Source organism: Melospiza melodia, chromosome 1, assembly GCF_035770615.1.
Source record: "Melospiza melodia melodia isolate bMelMel2 chromosome 1, bMelMel2.pri, whole genome shotgun sequence".
Classification (NCBI taxonomy): Eukaryota; Metazoa; Chordata; class Aves; order Passeriformes; family Passerellidae; genus Melospiza; species Melospiza melodia.
The window spans coordinates 1,604,851-1,624,006 of NC_086194.1; the positions used below are offsets into that span (position 1 = coordinate 1,604,851).

At 46.0% G+C, this 19,156-nt stretch overlaps 1 protein-coding gene across 1 annotated transcript; it reads left to right on the forward strand.

Annotated features, from left to right (window-relative positions):
- Window positions 1–2,909: 2,909 nt before the first annotated feature.
- MYL3 (myosin light chain 3) lies at window positions 2,910–18,579 on the forward strand. Its single transcript, XM_063167950.1, has 7 exons — window positions 2,910–3,118; window positions 8,919–8,946; window positions 12,784–12,933; window positions 14,199–14,372; window positions 15,195–15,272; window positions 15,461–15,495; window positions 17,938–18,579. The coding sequence occupies exons 1-6, from the start codon at window positions 2,993–2,995 to the stop codon at window positions 15,487–15,489; spliced, it is 585 nt and encodes a 194-aa protein (XP_063024020.1). The 5' UTR covers window positions 2,910–2,992; the 3' UTR covers window positions 15,490–15,495; window positions 17,938–18,579.
- The last annotated feature ends 577 nt before the right edge of the window (window positions 18,580–19,156 follow it).

Sequence of the window (19,156 nt, forward strand, 5' to 3'; positions counted from 1 at the left end):
GCTGTTGGGATTCCAGTGATCTTCTTGGAAGAGATGGATGAAGCATTTAGGAAAAGATTTGGCTGTTGGCAGAAGGATTTGCAGGGCATTGGAATATCTTGAATCCATGGAATTTGTCCAAGCAGAGGTTTGGTGTCTGCAGGGATTAAAATCCATCAGGTGCTTCTCTGGTTTGGGTGGATTTTGGATATTTAAAATAAAGAGGAACTTAGGAAATCTTGGAGTCCTGGAATGGTTTGGCTTGGAAAGGACCATCAGACCATCTTCTTCCAATCCATGGACTCCAAGTCCTGTCCAGCCTGGCCTTGGGCACTTCCAGGGATGCAGGGGCAGCCCCAGCTGCTCTGGGAATTCCATCCCAGCCAGGAATTCCCAATCTCCCATCCATCCCTGCCCTCTGGCTGTTTCCTGGAAAATCCACCTGATCTGCTCAGGGATTTTGGCCGTCCACAGATCCTCACCAATGAACTCCCCAAAAATCCATGGATTTACCCTGGATCTAGAGGATGAACAGACAGGAGGAAACAGAATCAAATACCCAAGGATTTAAGTGGGATTTCTACCCAAAATTTTCCAATCCAAGAAGAAATGACTTCCCATAAAATGTCAGGAAACGAGAACTTTTTGCTTTTTGATGTTCACAGAAGTGCAAAGGATCACTCCCAAATATTTTTTACCACAAATATATAAAAACATTATGGAGAAAATTGGATAATCCAGAATTTTGCCTGAAAATCCAACTGGGGTGATTTCCAGGCCTTTTCCCTGACCATCATTCCCATTATTTCTTTTCAGTAGGAAAAAAGCTGAGGAGAAAAATAAATCCCAAAAAATCAGCCAACTTCCCAAACGTGGCTGATCTGTGGGATTTGGGAGAGAAGTGAAACCTGATTTGTGGGATTTGGGAGAGAAGGCAAATCCATCCTTCCCGGTTTTTCTGGGCTCTTCTTATCTGGCAGAGGTGGAGGTGATGATCCCAAGCTGCTGCTGAGATCCTGCTGGCATCTTAATGGCCTGAAATTTTCCAGGGCTGTTTTCCACCTGGGAATGCAGCCTGGTGTCTTTGTAAATGTGTGAAACTTCTCCCTGTGGCTGCAGCCGATCCCAGATCCCAAATTAATTTTCACTGGAATTTTGCTGCTCTAAATGAGCAGAATTCAAAATTTCCTGGATCTGTGCTGATCACAGAAATATGGATTGAGGAATTTATAGTGAACATGGTGAAATAAATCCTTGGGATTGTTTTGGGATCTGTGAAAGCTCCCCCAATTCTCCAGCCACGACTCCTTCCAATGCAGGAATTAAAGAGAGAAAAACTTTTCCAGGATATGAAAACAAGGAATAATTCCTGTAATTTCTGGTTTTTTTTCCCAGTTCCTGGGAGTTTTCCAGTCCAGGCTGGAATACCCTGGTCTAATGGAAGGTGTCCATTGCATAAATGGGAGAAATGGGATAAATGGGATAAATGATCTTCCAGGTCCTTTCCAACCCAAACAATTCAATGGATTCAGTGATCCCATGGTTCTGTTTCTTCTCAGGGATATTTCCAGTGTGCAGAGTTTGCAGGGATCCATTCTGATCCCAGAAACCTTCCTGTCCTAATTCCTGTTGGGATAGAAAATGGGAAAATTGGAAAGAAAAACCTGCAGGAAAACCTTTCCAATGGGGCTTTGCCATCTGAAGGAAATCTGGGAAAAGGGGGGATCCAGGAAAAGCAGAGGGAAGGGGTTTGGATTATGGATCTCTAGGATGACACCAAAGGGAACTCCAAGAGATTTTTATGATTCAGCTGATATTTATTGGAATTCCAGCCTGGATGCCCTCACAAGTACGCTGTGATTTGGTGGGTGGCTGCTTTGTTCCAGGGTTTTTGGGAAAATACAAATAATCCAAGGAATGTGCAAGTGCCCCTGTGTCAAAGATCCTCCTGGTAAAGAAAAATGACCTGGAAATGGAAAACATCCCGGAAAAACGACATGAATCTGGGAATTATTCCCTGCAGTTTGCTTTGAGGGGAAGCGTTATCCAATCCGAGTGAAGGAAAGCTCCAAATGGACGCTCTTATCTCAGTCCTTGGCACAGGAATTTGGCACTCGAGTCCCAAAAAAGGCCTGGAAAATCCAGGATGAGGAGGCACTTCCAGCACAGCCCCTTTCCCTGTGGAGGGAGGGAGAAAGGAGGAGAGGAAAATCCAGCAGAAGTCAAAGAAGGAAGGACAGAGGGAAAGAAGGAAAGGAAAAGAAAGAAAAACGGGGGAGGTGGAATGAAGAGAAGGAGTTGGGGAAGATGGAGAAAAATTTTGGGTGCAGAGTGTGTGGCTGAATGTTTGAATGCTCCCGGGTGCATTTTCCTCCAAGCCATCCTGGTTTTTGGGCCCCTTTCCCAGGAGAAGGGCAGCGTGTGATCCGAGACGGGAATTCTCCCCGCGCCAGCTGACACGACGCGGATGCTTCAGCTTCCCCAAAGCCCCATCCTCAGCTCTAAATATAAACCTGGGCTTATCTTTGCCTGACAAAGGCCAGGGGGGCCATCCAGCCTGGAAAAGCGAGCTGGGAATGTCACTCAGGAGCTGGAATGTCACTCGGGAGCTGAGAATGTCACTCGGGAGCTGAGAATGTCACTCGGGATGGCCCTGGCAAGGACCAAACCCATCGGAGCACCTGGATCGTAACCCAGCCTCCCCCTTGTCCCTGCCCAGCAAAAATGTTTGAGCCGGCGCCAGGCTCGGCCTAAACCCCCCAAAATCTCTTTTCCACGGAAGTGTTAATTGGGAACAATGCCGGATCCAAGGGCAGGATCCAAAATAGCCGGGGCCAGTCTTGTCCTTTTATAGCCGTGGCCCCATTGTGAGCGGCGGCATGTGACAGGTCTGGGAGGGACAATGTGGCACTTCCAGAGGGGATAAAGGCCCACTCCAGCCCGGGATTTTTCCTGCAGCAGCTCCTCTGTCCTGCCTTTCCCACCCTCTCCAGCTCTCCTCCCCACATCAGCCATGGCTCCCAAGAAGCCCGAGCCTAAGAAGGCGGCCGAGCCTAAGAAGGAAGAGCCCAAACCAGCGCCTAAACCAGCAGAACCAGAGCCCAAAAAAGAAGTGGAGTTTAACCCAGCTTCGGTCAAAGTAGGTGGATTGATCCTGTGGTGGCGTTGGAGCTGGTGGAGGAGTCGGATACTGGGAGTTGATATCCTCAAAAATTAGCTGGGAATTTGGTTTGTGCCGAAAAGAGAATGTTCCATGAGGGATAAACTCTGCAAGGCACAGGAGGAATTCTTGGTGGGGCTTTGTCCTTTGGGGGAAAGGATTGTCCTTTGGGAGTTGTCCTTTGGGAATTGTCCTTTGGGAGTTGTCCTTTGGGAATTGTCCTTTGGGGGAAAGAATTGTCCTTTGGGAATTGTCCTTTGGGAGTTGTCCTTTAGGGAAAAGGATTGTCCTTTGGGAATTGTCCTTTGGGAATTGTCCTTTAGGGAAAAGGATTGTCCTTTGGGAATTGTCCTTTGGAAGAGGGCATTGCCTTTGGAAAAAGAAGAGGAGCTTTTCAGGATCTCTTTTATAGCGGGAATTTGGAGCAGACAATCACAGAATCAGGGAATCCCAAAATTCTGGAATGGTTTGGGTTAGGACAGACCTTCAATCCCATCTCATTCCATGAAAGGCAGGGACCTTCCACTATCCCAGATTGCTCCAAGCCCCAGTGTCCAGCCCGGCTTTGGGATCCAGGGGCACCCACAGCTTCTCTGGGAATTTCATCCCAGCCAGGAATTCCCAATTCCCAATCTCCCACCCATCCCTGCCCTCGGGCACTGGGAGCCATTCCCTGTGTCCTGTCCCTCCATCCTTGTCCCCAGTCCCTCTCCAGCTCTCCTGGAGCCCCTCCAGGCCCTGCCAGGGGTTCTGAGCTCTCCCTGGAGCTTCTCCTCTCCAGATGAACATTCCCAACTGATAAATATCCCTGGATCCTCAAAAAGCAGTTTCCCCTCAGGAAAACATGGGAATTATGAGAGAAAGGGAAGAAGTTGCTTTGTCTCCTCAGTGATTAAATCCTCCTCTTCTCCCACATGGGACCCAGTCCCACAGCTCAGGATCTGGGACAAATCCCAGAAGGGCGTTTTCCTGCCTTGAATCCCAAATTCCCTGTAAATCTTTATATATCAATGAAAAAAGAAATTATTTGTAACACATCAAATAATCTAGTCCCAGGGAATTCAGGTTTGGGGAAGTTTTGAAGGGAATAACTCCAGAGTTGCTGCTGTGCTCCCAGAACAATTCCATGACCTTGAACCAGAGCTTTGTGATGGGCTCCAGCTCCCTCCAACAGCTCCATGCTCAACATTCCAGTGCTGGAAAAGGAAAAGGACAGGCACAAAGGGAATTGTTTCAGGGAGCTCCAGCCAGGACGCCGTGACTTTGTGGGAATATCCACCGGGATTCTGGGACACTGTGGGGTCAAGGGCAGCAAGGATGAGTGGTCATTAAAAAAACCCCAAACCCAAACTGGTATCTCTCAAAAAAATCTTTATTTTTTTAATCAAAACAATTCCATGCTCCACATATTTATTTTTATCTTTATTATTTTTTTTTTAATCTAAAAAATTAATTCCTGCGTTTTTAAAAATTACTCTGCACAGATGTTTGGGAAAATTCTTATTTTTCATGTAAATGTTTATTTTTCCCTTTGGCACAGTTTTGAATTTTGAAGGTTACATGTATGATAAATATTATATAAATTCTGGAGTTCTTATCCCACTTTGAAGGTGCTAAAAGTTTGTCTAGAATTCCCAAATAATAAAAAAATCCCATTCCCTGCAGGGAATACCCCATTCCTAAATACTGGGTCAGGGAAATTGGGAAATACAGAGTTGGCGTCTGGGGCATTTTTTCCCAAACTTATAGAAAGGGAAGGGGATATTTCCTAGAGAAATTTTCCCAGGATTTCTTTAATTTGATCAGGAATGCCCTTGTCTGTTTGTACAAATTCCAGCTCCATAAATCCAGCTCTGCTGGAGCCCAGAATCCCTTCCCAATGTTTGGAAAAATGCTTTAATGAAGGTTGGAATTCTCCAAATATCCCAATTTCTGCACTGGAGGGTGAAATCCATTCTCATTTCCACAAACTGTGGTTAAAAAAAAATAGGAGAAACAACCTTGTACCCCAAAAAAATGTTCAAAATTAATGGGAATGTCTCAAATTATTTCTGTTTATTCCCAGATTTTATTGGTTGTGTTTGGAATTTTGAGACTTTTTTTTTTTTAACCACTAAAAAGTCTCAAAATTAAAATATTCCTGTGGTAGGGAAAGGCGCTCCTTGTTGGAATTTTCCCACCTCTCCCAGTCCTGATAATGATCCCAGGATCTTATTTGGCACTTGGGATTATATCAGATTTTCCCCATTTTTTTCCTCTCACCTTTGGATGCTCCTGGTCTGGTTTTTGTGTGTGTTGGGATGCCAGTTCCAGAGCCTAAATGTGGGATCCATCTCTTACCTAAAGCCATTATCCCAAATTTTTGGAGTTTCTCTCATGCACATTCCCATTGGATTTACCCAACGCTCTGAGATTTTCAACATTCCAAATATTTCCCAAATTTCCAAGAGTGGGTGCAATTGGATGTTTTTTGCAACTCATCCAAAAATTTTGGGGGATTTATTCTCCATAAGAGTTGGGCTCATTCCTTGGAAAATATTTTTTTAAGGAAGTGCTTTTCTAGGATGATCCCGGTACTTTTTATTTTGAGGCTTAAATTGTAAGATAATTGTAGGAATTGAGGAATAATTGTAATCTGAAAAGATTTGGTAGCAAAAAATTGTCTTTTCCATACATTTAATTCATTCCCACCTGGAGGCTTTTTAACAGGGAGGTGCATTTTCCCAGGAATATATTTTGTTTCCATGAAAAATAATCTGAAAAATGGGGTCAATTAATGATTTTTAAGGGCACAGAAAGAGCTTTAACCATGGGAAAATGGATCATTGGATTTAAATCCTCAATAATGAACAGGGAGAAAATCTCTGGAAGTTCATCCCTTGGGAAGGGGCCAAATTCCTATATCTGGGTGGGCTGAGTCACCCTTGGGAGAAGCTGAGCTGGGATAAAGGGAGATGAGAGGGGAATTTGGGAATTTGGGCGCCGGCATTTCAGTGGCTAAAGTTGGGTGAGGTGACGTTGCTCCAGGTCTGGTGACTGGGATCAGAATCCACGTGGAGACCGCTGGGAAACGTGAGGACCTGGAAGGGACACGGTTTTCCATAGAGAGTTTTCCACATTTTCCATGTTTTCCTGGGGAAAAAGCAGCCAGGAATTATTTTTGTGGGGTGCTGGGATCTCAAGGCCGTGGGGAATCTGTTGTCCCTGCAAAGCCCTGATGGGATACTAGAATGGAAAAACTTCTTTCGTTTTTCTGCATGGAAAGATGGAAAAGCATCCATGGTGGGAGCAGCCAGGGAAAACAGGGATGGTGCAGCAGCAGGAATGGGGAATCCTGCTGGATTTCCCTGTTCAGCTTCAGAACTTGGAGCATTCCACGGGCAGAAGGGCTGGGAAAAGGGAAGCTTCTCTTGGGATGAACGGGTTGGTTTTGGGAGAGATGGATTGAATCGTTCAGTTTCGTCCCACCCCAGGGATGGGATGATTCCAGCTGCCAGGTAAGTTCTCTCCATCCTTGGGCACTTCCAGCTCTTTAAAAATCCAGCTCCAGGAGCTGGAGCTCTTCAAAATGTCCCTGGAACAGTCCAGAAAAATGAACAGGAATGAGCTGCCCAAGAGGCACTGGGATAACAAGATAACGGGGTAATGGGATAACGGGATAATGTGGTGACAGGAGAGCTCTGCTTTTGTTTCCCAACTCTGGCGGTGCAGAATTCCCAAAATAATCCCTCTCTAACCCAGTCCTACTTCCAAGGGGGCCAAAAACTTCCCTGTGGAAAATGAGAGAATCCCAGAAGTTTTGGGTTGGAAGGGACCTTAGGGATCATCCCAATCCATCCCATTCCGTGGGCAGGGACACCTCCCACTGTCCCAGGCTGCTCCAAGCCTGGCCTTGGACATTTCCAGGGATCCAGGGGCAGCCACAGCTTCCCTGGGAATTCCATCCCACTCCCTCCCCACCCTCCCAGCCAGGAATTCCTTCCCAACATCCCATCTCTCCCTGCCCTCTGGAATTTAAAGAGCAAACAGAAAAAAAGGAAAAATTTTGTGCGGATTTTATGCAGCAGCAACCTCTGCATGACCTTGACAGAGATTCTGCTTCATATTCCTATTCCTGAAGTATTTTGCTGTGGAATTCAAGCTGGAATTAAGGGTTGATTTCTGGTTTTATTTTCCTTTCCTTTTTGAGGGCTGGAGCTGCTGGAGACTGGATCAATGCTCGTCCCAGGGCACTGGAGGAGTTTATATCCATCATAATTACTGTGGAAAGTGATGGGAGAGGGGATGATGGGAATGTTGTGTATTAATAGGATTAAAAAGGTTTTAGTGGAAGAAAAAGCCCCACATGATGGTGAAATCCAAATGTAACCTCAACCCCCAGGATCCTGATGGTTTTCCTGGCCTCTTTCCAGCTCCTGCATTTCTGTCTCCTGAAGCAGAGTCCCAAGGCAACAATAAAAAAAACCCCAAAACAAGAACAACAAAACCGAAACAAACAACTGCCCATCAAAAAACACACCAAAAAACCCCAAGCACCCCCAAAACTTCAATGAAATAAATAAATAAATGAGGAAAAAACCACCTAAAATCCAACCTCCTCTTCCTCCCAAACTATCCCTGCCATGGCCGAGTGCAAACCCTGCTGTTCATCCCCGGATTCCTCGGTGTCCTATGAAAAACCAGGAATGTTGTTTCGCTCTTGGAAGGGCTCCATTGTCTAAATGCTTCCCCCCCCAGCTCAGCTCCTGACTGCTGGGTGACAACAGATTTATTCATAGGACTGATGTCAGGCTTAGCTATGCCTGGCTCAGCGCGGAGTGACGGGGTTTATTGGGATTGATAAAGATTCCAGGAGATTGGAAGCTGTCAATGACGTCAGCAGGGCCCAGGGTGGAGTTAATCCCTCCCGGAGCCTCCAGGACAAAGCAGGGAAAGCATCCAGCGGCATCAGGACGCAGCTGATGCCATCAGGTGATGATTCCCTAAAGCCAGGAGTGCTGGAGATGAGGAAAGCCGGTGGAAAAGTTTGGATTTGGAGGTTTGATATCATCATGGAATGTCTAATGTTGTCTATACATCAGGGCAGGAGAAAAATGGGAACTTCTCTGTCTCCCAAATGGATTTGGACCAAACTTCAGCACTGGGAGCCTTAGGGAGAGAGAGGCTTGGGTGGAAATGTCCTGGCTTTAAATGACAAATTTTTTTGCCTTTTAAAATGGCATTTGTAGAGGAATTCACATATTTTTCCTAAAAACGCTCCATTCCCACTCCATTCCATGGAAAAAACGCCTGGGAAAACTCAGTTCTGAAGAAGAAGATCCCTTCTGCTGGGATATTTCCCACAAAAACAATTCCCAAGGGAAAGCATCCTGATGTCCTTCCAAGGAAAAGGGGAATGAGTTATGGACTCAGTTAGGGTGGGAAAGCCCTCAAAGATCATCAGATCCAACAATTAATCCAGCACTGCCAAGGCCATTATTGTCCCCAAGTGCCACATCCAGGTGGATCTGAAATCCCTCTGGGAATGGGGCCTCCAGCTCTGCCATGGGTGCTGGACAGACTTTTCTGGGAAGATTCTTTCCCAATATCCAACCTGAACCTCTCCTGTGACCGAGTGTCCAAGGCCAGGCTGGGCAGGGCTTGGAGCAACCTGGGGTGATGGGAGGAGAATCCTCCCAACCCTCCAGGGTCATAAAACTGAGACTAAACCAATTTCTTCTTATCTGAGTCATTTCCCCCCTTCTTATCAGCTTTCTTATCTTGTTTTTGTCTCGTCCAGGTGGAATTCAGCCCTGACCAGATCGAAGGTGAGGAAGATTTTTCTCTTCTGGGCTCAGTAAATCCATCCCTGGGAAGCGCTGGGATGAGCAGGGCTGGGATGTTGGAACAGCTTTGGGAAGGCTGAGCTTTAATTTCTGGCTTTAATTTTCTCTCCTCAAAATCCTTCCTTCCAAAAGAAAAGCATGGAATTCACGTCCCATTTCCAGGAGTGACACCCCCAAAAAGCCCAAATACAAGTTTTTCTTTAGGGAAAAACCCACCAGTACCAATATTTTCAAAGCAAACCCCTCAACTCTGCTTCAGATAATTTTTTCCTGCCTTCCATCACAGCTTAATGTGTTCCAGCTCTCCCGAATCCAGCAAATAACACCAGGCGTGGAATTTCTTTATCCTTTCAAAGCCAAACATCAGCATCAGTTTCCAAACCCTTTGTCCCAGCTCAAGAAACTGATCCCAAACCCTCCTGCCTGAAGTCCTGGGAACGCCGGCACCGCAGCTGTTCCCTTTCTCCTCAAAAACCAGCCTGGGTTTTATGGGATAATTGATGGATGGGATCAAACATCTGGCAGGATTTGCCTTTGGTCTTTAAACCCTTGGGAAATCCACTAAAAGATGGGATCAGGGAAGGGGTTAATTAGAGCAGGGGAAAAAAATCAATTAGAGAGATGTTTAATTATCACCTCCCTTTGTCGTTCCCTGCTGGCCCAGGAGGATCCGGGGGTCTCAGGAAGATTGGATGTTTCCCAGTTTGTCAGATGATGCCAAAGCTGACAAATTCCTTTGGAATTCCCAAATTCCATCCTCTGGGTTGGTCTTTCACCATCGATTGGGGTTCTGGCAGCTGATTCCAAATGGAGGTGGTGGAGGAGAAACAGAAGCTGCAGCACCTTTTAAAACACCCCAAATTCCTTCTTTTTGCTAAGGAAAATGTTGCGTGGATCAAAGGATTCCCTGAAAAGATTCATGGGTGGTTTGGTCCCCAAAATGTGGCTCTGGGGTGAAGCTTTGTGGAACATTCCCATTTTTGGGGGTGTCCTGCTCCTCATTCATGAGTGAAGCCCATCCCTGCTTTGAACCCTGGGTTTGGGCCTCTTCAGCTCCCAGAATTGCTGGAAAAAGAGGGAAAATGAAATGTTGCAGATGGGCAGAGAGGCAGGAATTAGGAATCTGAAAATATCCAGAGGGTTCCTGGCCAGAGGGAGGGCAAAGGACACCAAGGTGGTTTTGGTGCATGGATGGGAATTTCATGGAGTCAGCAAATGCAAATGAAAAGATTAAAACAGTAGGGAAAAAACCCACAAAAAAAAACCCCAAAAAACCAAAACCAACCAAACAAAAAAAAACCCCAAAAACAAAACAAAACAAAAAACAAAAAAACCCACGAAGCCTTGGAAATCTGAGCTGTCAGGAATTTTGCTGGATTGGGAATCTTCAGGAGATGGTCCCAGGGAGTTGGAGAGTGGTGATGGATGAGGAAATGAGGGGGGTGGGAATATTCCCCAGTTTTCCTCACCCATCTTGTTGTGAGACCCCCGGGAAAGGAGCTGGGAAGGGGTCTCTGCCCCCATTCCTCTGTCAGCAAAGAGCCCAGGAAAATCCACGATTGCCCTCTGCTGGAATGAGGGGCTGGAAAGGGATCGGGACAGGAGGGAAAATCAGGAGAGAGGGGCAGGGAGGGGAGGAAAGAGAGGAAAGTGGAAAGAGGAAAACAAGGGAATGTTGATTAGTCCCAAATGAGAACTTTCAGTGCTGTTTGGGAGTGTTGGATGGAGAAGGAAATGAGGAAAATTGGAGCAGAATTATCAAAATGGAAAGGGAGGAGGAAAGGAGGAGAGGAAAATCCAGCAAATGTCAAAGAAGGAAAGGAAAGGTAAGGTAAGGAAAGGAAAGGAAAAGGAAAAGGAAAAGGAAAAGGAAAAGGAAAAGGAAAAGGAAAAGGAAAAGGAAAAGGAAAAGGAAAAGGAAAAGGAAAAGGAAAAGGAAAAGGAAAAGGAAAAGGAAAAGGAAAAGGAAAAGGAAAAAGGGGGAGATGGAATGTAGAGAAGGAATTGGGGAAGATGGAGAAAATCTGGGGTGCAGAGTGTGTGGCTGAATGTTTGAACAAATCAGGATTTAGGGAAAAGAGGATAAATTCCCAGAGTTTGGAAATGTGGGACAGAAATAAAGGTGGAAAAGCAACAGCAGCGCAAGGGCCAGATCCAGGGATTGAAAGCCAAAGGGATTTTTGGGATCAGTTGTGGATGGTGCAGTGGGAAGTCAAGGATAACAGTGAAGTTAAAGGATTAGGGATAAAGTTAAAGGATAAAGGATGAAGTTAAAGAATAAAATAAAAGGATAAAGGATGAAGTTAAAGGATAAAATAAAAGGATAAAGGATGAAGTTACAGAATAAAATAAAAGGATAAAGGATGAAGTTAAAGGATGAAGGATGAAGTTAAAGGATAACAGTAAAGGATGACAGCCTGTTACTGCTGCTCCATGGGATCCTCCCCTGACCCTGCAATTCCAGCAGGGAAAGGAGAGCCTGAGCAACTGGAGAGTCTGGGGAAGTGTCTGCTGAATCCTGCATGAGAATCATGGAATCATTCCATTGGGAAAAGACCCTTAAAACAATGGATCCCAACCTTTACCCCAACACTGCCAATGCCCTCAAGCACCACATCCACATGAAGTCAGTGGTGCAAAGGAGAACCTCTCCCATGGGAATGCTCTTGCCAGGATGCTGCTCCTCACAGTCGTGAGGGATTCCATTTAGGGAGAAGCGAAACCTCTGAACCTCCCAGGAGATCTGGCCTGTTCCCGGTTCCTGAGGGAACAGCAAGCCCTGTTCTCTGGATCCTGCCCTGGAGGCACCTCTGGGTGCTGTGTCCAGCTCTGGCTCCTCAGCACAGCAGGGACAGGAGCTGCTGGAGCTGAGCAAGGGCCTGGAGCATCTCTGTGCCCAGGAAAGGCTGAGGGAGCTGGGGCTGCTCAGCCTGGAGAGGAGCCCCAGTGAGAGGGGCCCTCAGCCCTGGGTGTCCCTGAGTGTCCCTGGCTGTCCCTGGGTGCAAGGAGGGGCACAGCAGGGCCAGGCTCTGCTCCAGGGACCCAGCTGTGACACCAGGGCCACGGGCAGGGACTGATCCCAGGAATTCTCCCGGCACAGGAGGCAGAACTTCTGCCCTGGGCAGTGCCCAGCCCTGAGCACAGAGCAGAGAGGCTGTGGGATCTCCCTCACCGGGGATATCCCAGACCTGTCAGGTTGTAATCCTGAGCCCTGTGCTCTGGGATGGCCCTGCTGGAGCAGGGAGGTGCCACCAGTGACCCACTGCGGTCCCTTCCAACCCGACCCATCCTGGGATTCTGGGATAAGGTTTTCCATACACCTTCACCCTCCCCCACCAATACACAGCTTGCAGGGTGACAATCCCAGTATTTTTTCCTGTCACAGCTCATTTCCAGCTCCTAGAGGTGCTCCTGGAGCTCCAGGCTCTGGGTCAGTGCTCTCCAAGTATCCAACCTTTAATCCAAGATCTGGTTCGCCCATCAGCAGAGCTGCTGTTGGATCCTGGGCCTTCCTGAGTGCTCCTGAGCACTGGAAAGCTCCCAAGGCAACGATTTCTCCTGTTTTCCACACTTTCTGATGGTAACTGAGACGGAAATACCACGGGAGAAGCATTTGACCTCTCCGATTCCATCCCGCGGTGGAACCGGAAAATGCGGGGAAGGAGGAACACAAACATCGGAGATAACAAAGCTCATCCAAATTTTTCCCAAACCACAAAATGAAACATCCAGGCAGTTAGTGAGGGAAAGGTTCTACTGAGTTTATCTTTTATCCGAGAGAACACAGAATTAATTTCTCCTGACCTTTTTCCCTTCCAGAATTTAAGGAAGCATTTTCCCTTTTCGACCGGACCCCCAAGTCGGAGATGAAAATCACCTACGCCCAATGTGGAGATGTCCTGAGGGCTTTGGGGCAGAACCCGACCCAGGCTGAGGTCATGAAATTGCTTGGCAGACCCAAACCTGAAGGTTGGTGGCCTCCTCCATTTGTTTTCCCAGAATTTTTCCTGGAGAAAGTGAGGTCTCCATTTTCTAAGTGAGAAGTAACTCAGGATACGGAGCAGCCTCTGAAATTGCCAGCAGAAAGGGAAAGTCAAGATAATTGTCCCAAATTGAGGGGAATTAATTAATTTAACAGCCCTGGGCATCCGTGTGTTTCAAAATGACAAATTTTTTGTCTTTTAAAATTGCATTTATGGAGGAATTCAGGTGATTTTCCTAAAAGCACCTATTATTTCAAACCCATCCAGAGAAACAAAGGGATAACCTGGATGTAAGGACATGGATTGTTCCACAAAAGATGGCTGGGAATGCCTGTAATGATTGCAGTGATATCCTTCTGTATTCCAAATTTTCATGTTCTTCTCTCCCTTTTATCCAATGTTTATCCCCACATTTATCCCTTTTATCCCCACATTTCTGTGCTCATGCTGGATATTCCATTGTTATTCCCAACTCTCCCAGAATCCCCCAAAACTTCCATTTCCAGGTTCTTTTCTCCTTTTATCTGACATTTATCACCACAGATCTTCCACCCATGGTTATTCCCAACTCTCCCAGAATTCCCCAAAACTTCAATTTCCAGGCTCTTTTCTCCTTTTATCCAACATTTATCACCACAGTTCAGCCCTCATGGCGGATATCCCGTGTTTAATTCCCAACTGTCCCAGAATCCAACAAACCTTCCATTTCCACACTCTTTTCTCCTTTTACCCAAATTTATCACCACGGTTCTGCCCTCACGGTGGATATCCCATGGTTAATTCCCAACTCTCCCAGAATCCCCCAAAACTTCCATTTCCAGATTCTTTTCTCCTTTTATCCGACATTTATCACCATAGATCTTCCACCCATGGTTATTCCCAACTCTCCCAGAATTCCCCAAAACTTCTCTTTCCAGGCTCTTTTCTCCTTTTATCCAACATTTATCACCACAGTTCAGCCCTCACAGTAGATATCCCATGGTTAATTCCCAACTCTCCCAGAATCCAACAAACCTTCCATTTCCACTCTCTTTTCTCCTTTTATCCAAATTTATCACCACAGTTCTGCCCTCATGGTGGATATCCCGTGTTTAATTCCCAACTCTCCCAGAATCCCCCCAAGCTTCCATTTCCAGGTTCTTTTCTCCTTTTTTCCAAATTTATCACCGCAGATCTTCCACCCTGTGGTGGGTATCCCATCATTATTCCCAGAATCCCCCCCCAAACTTCCGTTTCCCCTGGGTTTTCCAGAGATGAATTCCAAGATGATCGACTTTGAGACCTTCCTGCCCATGCTCCAGCACATTGCCAAGACCAAGGACACGGGAACCTACGAGGATTTCGTGGAAGGGCTCCGGGTGTTTGACAAGGAGGGGAACGGGACGGTCATGGGAGCCGAGCTCCGCCACGTCCTGGCCACGCTGGGTGAGGGAAACCTTCCAGTGGGAATTCCCATCTCTGCCTTTCTCCCTCCCTCTTCTCCCTTCGTGTTTTAGTTATCCTTTAAATATCTCATTCCCATCACAATGGAATGATCCCAGAATTTCCAACCCCATGTATTCCCTTAGCTTGTCGCCATTTTTCTGCACTTCCAAGAGGTGTTTCCATCCCTTCCTTCTCCTCTCCTTCCCTCCTTCCTGTTGTGTTGGATTTCTCCAATAATTATTAAATTTCCACAAATCATCCCAACATTTCCAACCCCAATGATTCCCTTGCTTTGACTCCGTTCTGCTTCACCAAAATGAAGACTTACAAAACAACAGGCACCAAATATTTAAATCATAAAATTAAATTGAATTAAGTCCATCACTGATCCATGCCAATGCTTCCAAATTTGACCTTGGAATCTTCCAGAACCTCAAACTCAGAGGGAAACTGAGTTTTCACTGAGAGTTTTTTCATTGGGACTTGGTTAAAACTGACCCAAACCTTTAAGATTCAGCACTTAGACCAAATTATTCTTAGGAAAATGAGTTGTGCCCATAATATCCTGCAGGTTTCCACATTTTTCCCGTCTTTCTGGATCTGGGATCAAATTTATTCTCAAATTTGGATCTAGATTTGAGTCAAGTTTGGAATTTGGATCAAGTCTGCAACTCCAAAATGAGCTTTTCCCATGGTCAGCACCCCAAATTCCTTCCAGGAGAAATGTCCCCCTCTTCTCTCTCACTCCCATTTGTCTTCCTCAGAAGCTTCCTAAATTCCTAAATCGGGGATTTTGATCCAGGGATTTTGTTTTCCATGCAGGGGAGAGGCTGACTGAGGAGGAAGTGGATAAATTGATGGCTGGGCAGGAAGATGCCAACGGCTGCATCAACTACGAAGGTGGGCGAGACCCCTGAAAACTTTCTTAAAATATTCCCAAGAAAGTTTAAATCCATGGGAAAATCTGGGGCAAAATTTCCAAATTTTAGACAATTCTGAGTCCGTAACTCTTCTGATAAACCCCGTCTATGAAAGGTTAATTATGTTTCCCATAGGATAACTGATCCTTCTTTCCCTCTTTTTTCCAGCTTTTGTGAAACACATCATGGCTAACTGAGCCCAGGTGAGTCTCCTCTGCCCTTCTCCTGGATTGCCAAGTCCTTGTTCCTTTAGGATTGACTGGAAGCTTCCAAGAAAAAAATATTTTCCACGTGCATTTACAAATCGCTGCTCCCAAACTCCTAAAAAAGCAAGGAAATAGAATTGAGCTGACGAGAGAGGGGGAAAAAATAAAAGAAAAATAGATAAGAAGGAATCAAGAATGCTTACACCCCTGGCAGTATAATTAGTGGTTTTCCATAAATCTTGCTCCCACCATCTCCTGACAATGGATTGGGTTTCCAGGAAAAGCTTTGTCCAACACATCCAAACCACAGCACCACCAAGGGCATCTCTGTCTCACCCTCACAAAGGAGCTGGGCTTTGTTTCCAGGGTTTCCTGGGCAAGGTTTATCCCAGTTTTACTGGAAAAGGTGCCCGCTGCCTTTGCCTGGCCTTCCCTGGGTTTTCTCCCTGCTCAGCTCTTGGGGAAGGGGTTGACCGATCCATCTAATCTGATATCCTGGGAAAAGCTGCCCTCAGATTTGGTCTGGATGTTTTGGGTTTGCTGTGTTTGTTTTTAGTCTGTTTCAACAACTCTGGTTTATTTTTAGGCCTGGTTTTGGTTTGGTTTTGGAGCTGACCTGGCTGTCCTGTGGTGACTTTTGTGTCTGGGTTAAGTAGGGGTCACATCCAGGTTATTTGGGAATTTTGTTCCAAGATATAACTTAACAAAATATAAACAAGCTAAAAAAATAACCCGATTTGGTTTGGGTTTTTTTTTCCCTTTATTTCTATTTTTTCCCTACTAGAATCCACTTTTTTTTTTCCCCCTTAAGGCATTTACCTTTGAACTTGGATTTTTCCAACTGGTTCCCAGTTTATGATATAAAAAATCAGGAGTTTTGGTGAAATCCCAATCCATGGTCCCTGCCTGTTGTTCAGGGATGTTTTCAATCCTTAATCCAAACCTACAGGAAATTCCCGTTCCAATGGGAACCAACGTCAGTCACCAGAGAAGACAAGTGAGCATGAGCAGCTTGGTTTGTCACAGGAAAAAAGTTCCAGTTCCACAGGGAAGCTGGAAAACTGGAACAGGATTGGGAAGCAATCTGAGGGTCTTTGATGAGTTTGGAAAACTTCTATTCCCAGGAAACCAACATTCCTGGGATTTGCTGATGAGCCTCAGCAGTGTCATCCAGCGGTGGCCCTCCCACCCCTGCTGTGGGACTCTCGGAATGTTTAGGCCATGGTCCCTGCCTGCTGTTCAGGGATGTTTTCAATCCTCAATCCATACCCACTGCCCTTGGAAATTCCCATTCCGATGGGAACCAATGTCAGTCTAGTGAACATGGACAGCTTGGTTTGTCACGGGAAAAAGTTCCAGTTCCATAGAGAAGCTGGAAAACTGGAACAGGATTGGGAAGCATTCTGAGGGTCTTTGATGGGATTGGAAAGGGGGCTGGGAGCTTGTGATTCTCAGGAAAGCAACATTGCTGGGATTTGCTGTGGAGCCTTGGTGGTGTCATCCGGCGGTGGCCCTTCCACCCCTGCTGTGGGACTCTTGGAAAGTTTGGGGAAAGCCAAATGGAATTGATGCCTTGTGCAGGCTGACCCAGAACAGAGGCTGGACAGAGCTAAAGAATAAAGCAGGGATTTATTCAAAGGATCTCCTCCATGGATGCACCTTGGGCAGCACCAGAGCCCAGCCAGGGCTGCACCCAAGATGAACCAAAATGGCCCCAAAATGCACGAGCGCTCCCGGGGTCTCTCCCTGGGATCAGCTCTGCTCCATTTGCACCTTGCAGTTCATTGTCCCATTCCAGCTTTAGCCCAGGCAGTCCCACCCTGCTTGTTTTTCTCTCTCCAGCCCACGGTGTTTGTGCTCCGGGGCTGAGATTTGGGTCATTTGTCCTTGGTGCCCAGCTGGAGCAGGAATTGTTTTGTCTCCCTGCTCTGTGCACAGAACTCACCGTGCCCTGATGTGGAGCTCAGACCCACACACTAAAGCAGCACAGAATTTGAAAATATAAAAGCTGAACCTGAGGCATCACAATGTCCACCCTGGAAGGAGCCAAGGTCCTTTGCTACAGGATCTGAACTTGATGGGAATCTGGAGCTGAGCCCAAAAATTCAGGAATGGCTCCATCTCTTGGCCATTCCTGTGGGATGGAGGGAAGATAAATCTGCATCTCTGTATCAGGATGAAACTGGGCCTTTCCTTTTCTCCTGATTTCCTGAGGACATTGGGACTATTTTATATGGAATTTTCTTACCTGCATCAGCTCCAGGTGTTAGGGACTGCTTCCCCTGTTTTCTCCATCACTGAGCATGGGACTGTGGGACTGGGATGATTCCTGGTGTTTTGGCAGCTCTTGTTGTTGATAAGCTGAGAATGATTCCCGGTGGAATTCTTCATTCCTTCTTTTTCCTCTAATTCTAAAAAAAAAATATCTTTATCTTTCAGGACAAGATAAGTGCTGAGAATTCCGGATACTGGCCTTGGATTTTCATCCGCTGGAATTTCTCCTTGTTTTTCAGCCCAGACTCCCATTCCAGAGCTCCGACATGGGCCTAAATCCCTAAAGATATTTGGATATTTTTGTTTAGTTTGCCTTGTTCCTCTGTGGGAAGAGGGTGGATCCTGTGGAGATCCAACAGAAGAAACTGGAATGTGAACTATGAATCCCTGGGAATTTCTTTAGGATGAAGGATATAAACAGAAATACAAAACTGAGGAAAAAGGAGGAATTCTTTTCATTAATAAATCGATCAAAAATGATTGATCCCTTTTCCCATCCCAAACTCCACATTTTCCTTGTGTTTATGGGACACCAGTATAAATCCCAGGGATATCATTCATCCTTCAGGAAAAACTGTGAAATTCCCAGAAATTACCAACAAACAGAACCTTGCTGATGTTTTTTCCTCTGCTTTGGATGATGGAAAATTAAGGATATAAAAGCAAAAAATCCCAGATTTAAGCAAACTTTTCTAAAATCCATCTTTTCTCCATGAGGATTCCTTCCCATTCCAATAATTTCCCTAGGAAACAAGGAAAAGTCTTCCCCAAAGGAAGTTGTTCTAATAAACACAACTTGGTCCTGGAGTTTTTGCAGTAAAAAATGGGATTTTTCGTGTCTTTGTTTCCTCATTGTTTCTGTGTATGTGTGAGGGAAGGGGAAAGGGAAAGAAATCCTGAGAAAAACCTCAGCAGAGGCCAAGGAAAGCTGAGAAGCATGGAAAATCACACGGATTAGGAGAGCTCCTTTTCTGGGGAATAGTAATTGAAAAAATAAGGGGGAAAAAATCCTCTGGGGCTGGAAAAAGGAGAGGCCAGGAGCTGGTAGAGTTTTTTAGGAACGTCAAAGAACCTGAATGTGCAAAAGTCCTGGAGCAGAAGGGGTTGTTAAAACAGGGAAATTCTGAGTTTAATGGAGGAAAGATCAATGGGGCATCAGAATTCTGGGATACGAATGGATGGGAATGACTGAGCAGGTCAGGTCATTCCCACAGAGAATGGAAAAGAGAGCAGAGACTGTCCCAGGATGAGCCAGGGAATAACCAGAAAGGAAAATCAGCAAGGAGAGCAAACTGAAATAAATGAGGAATATCCCTTCCCTTCCCTTCCCTTCCCTTCCCTTCCCTTCCCTTCCCTTCCCTTCCCTTCCCTTCCCTTCCCTTCC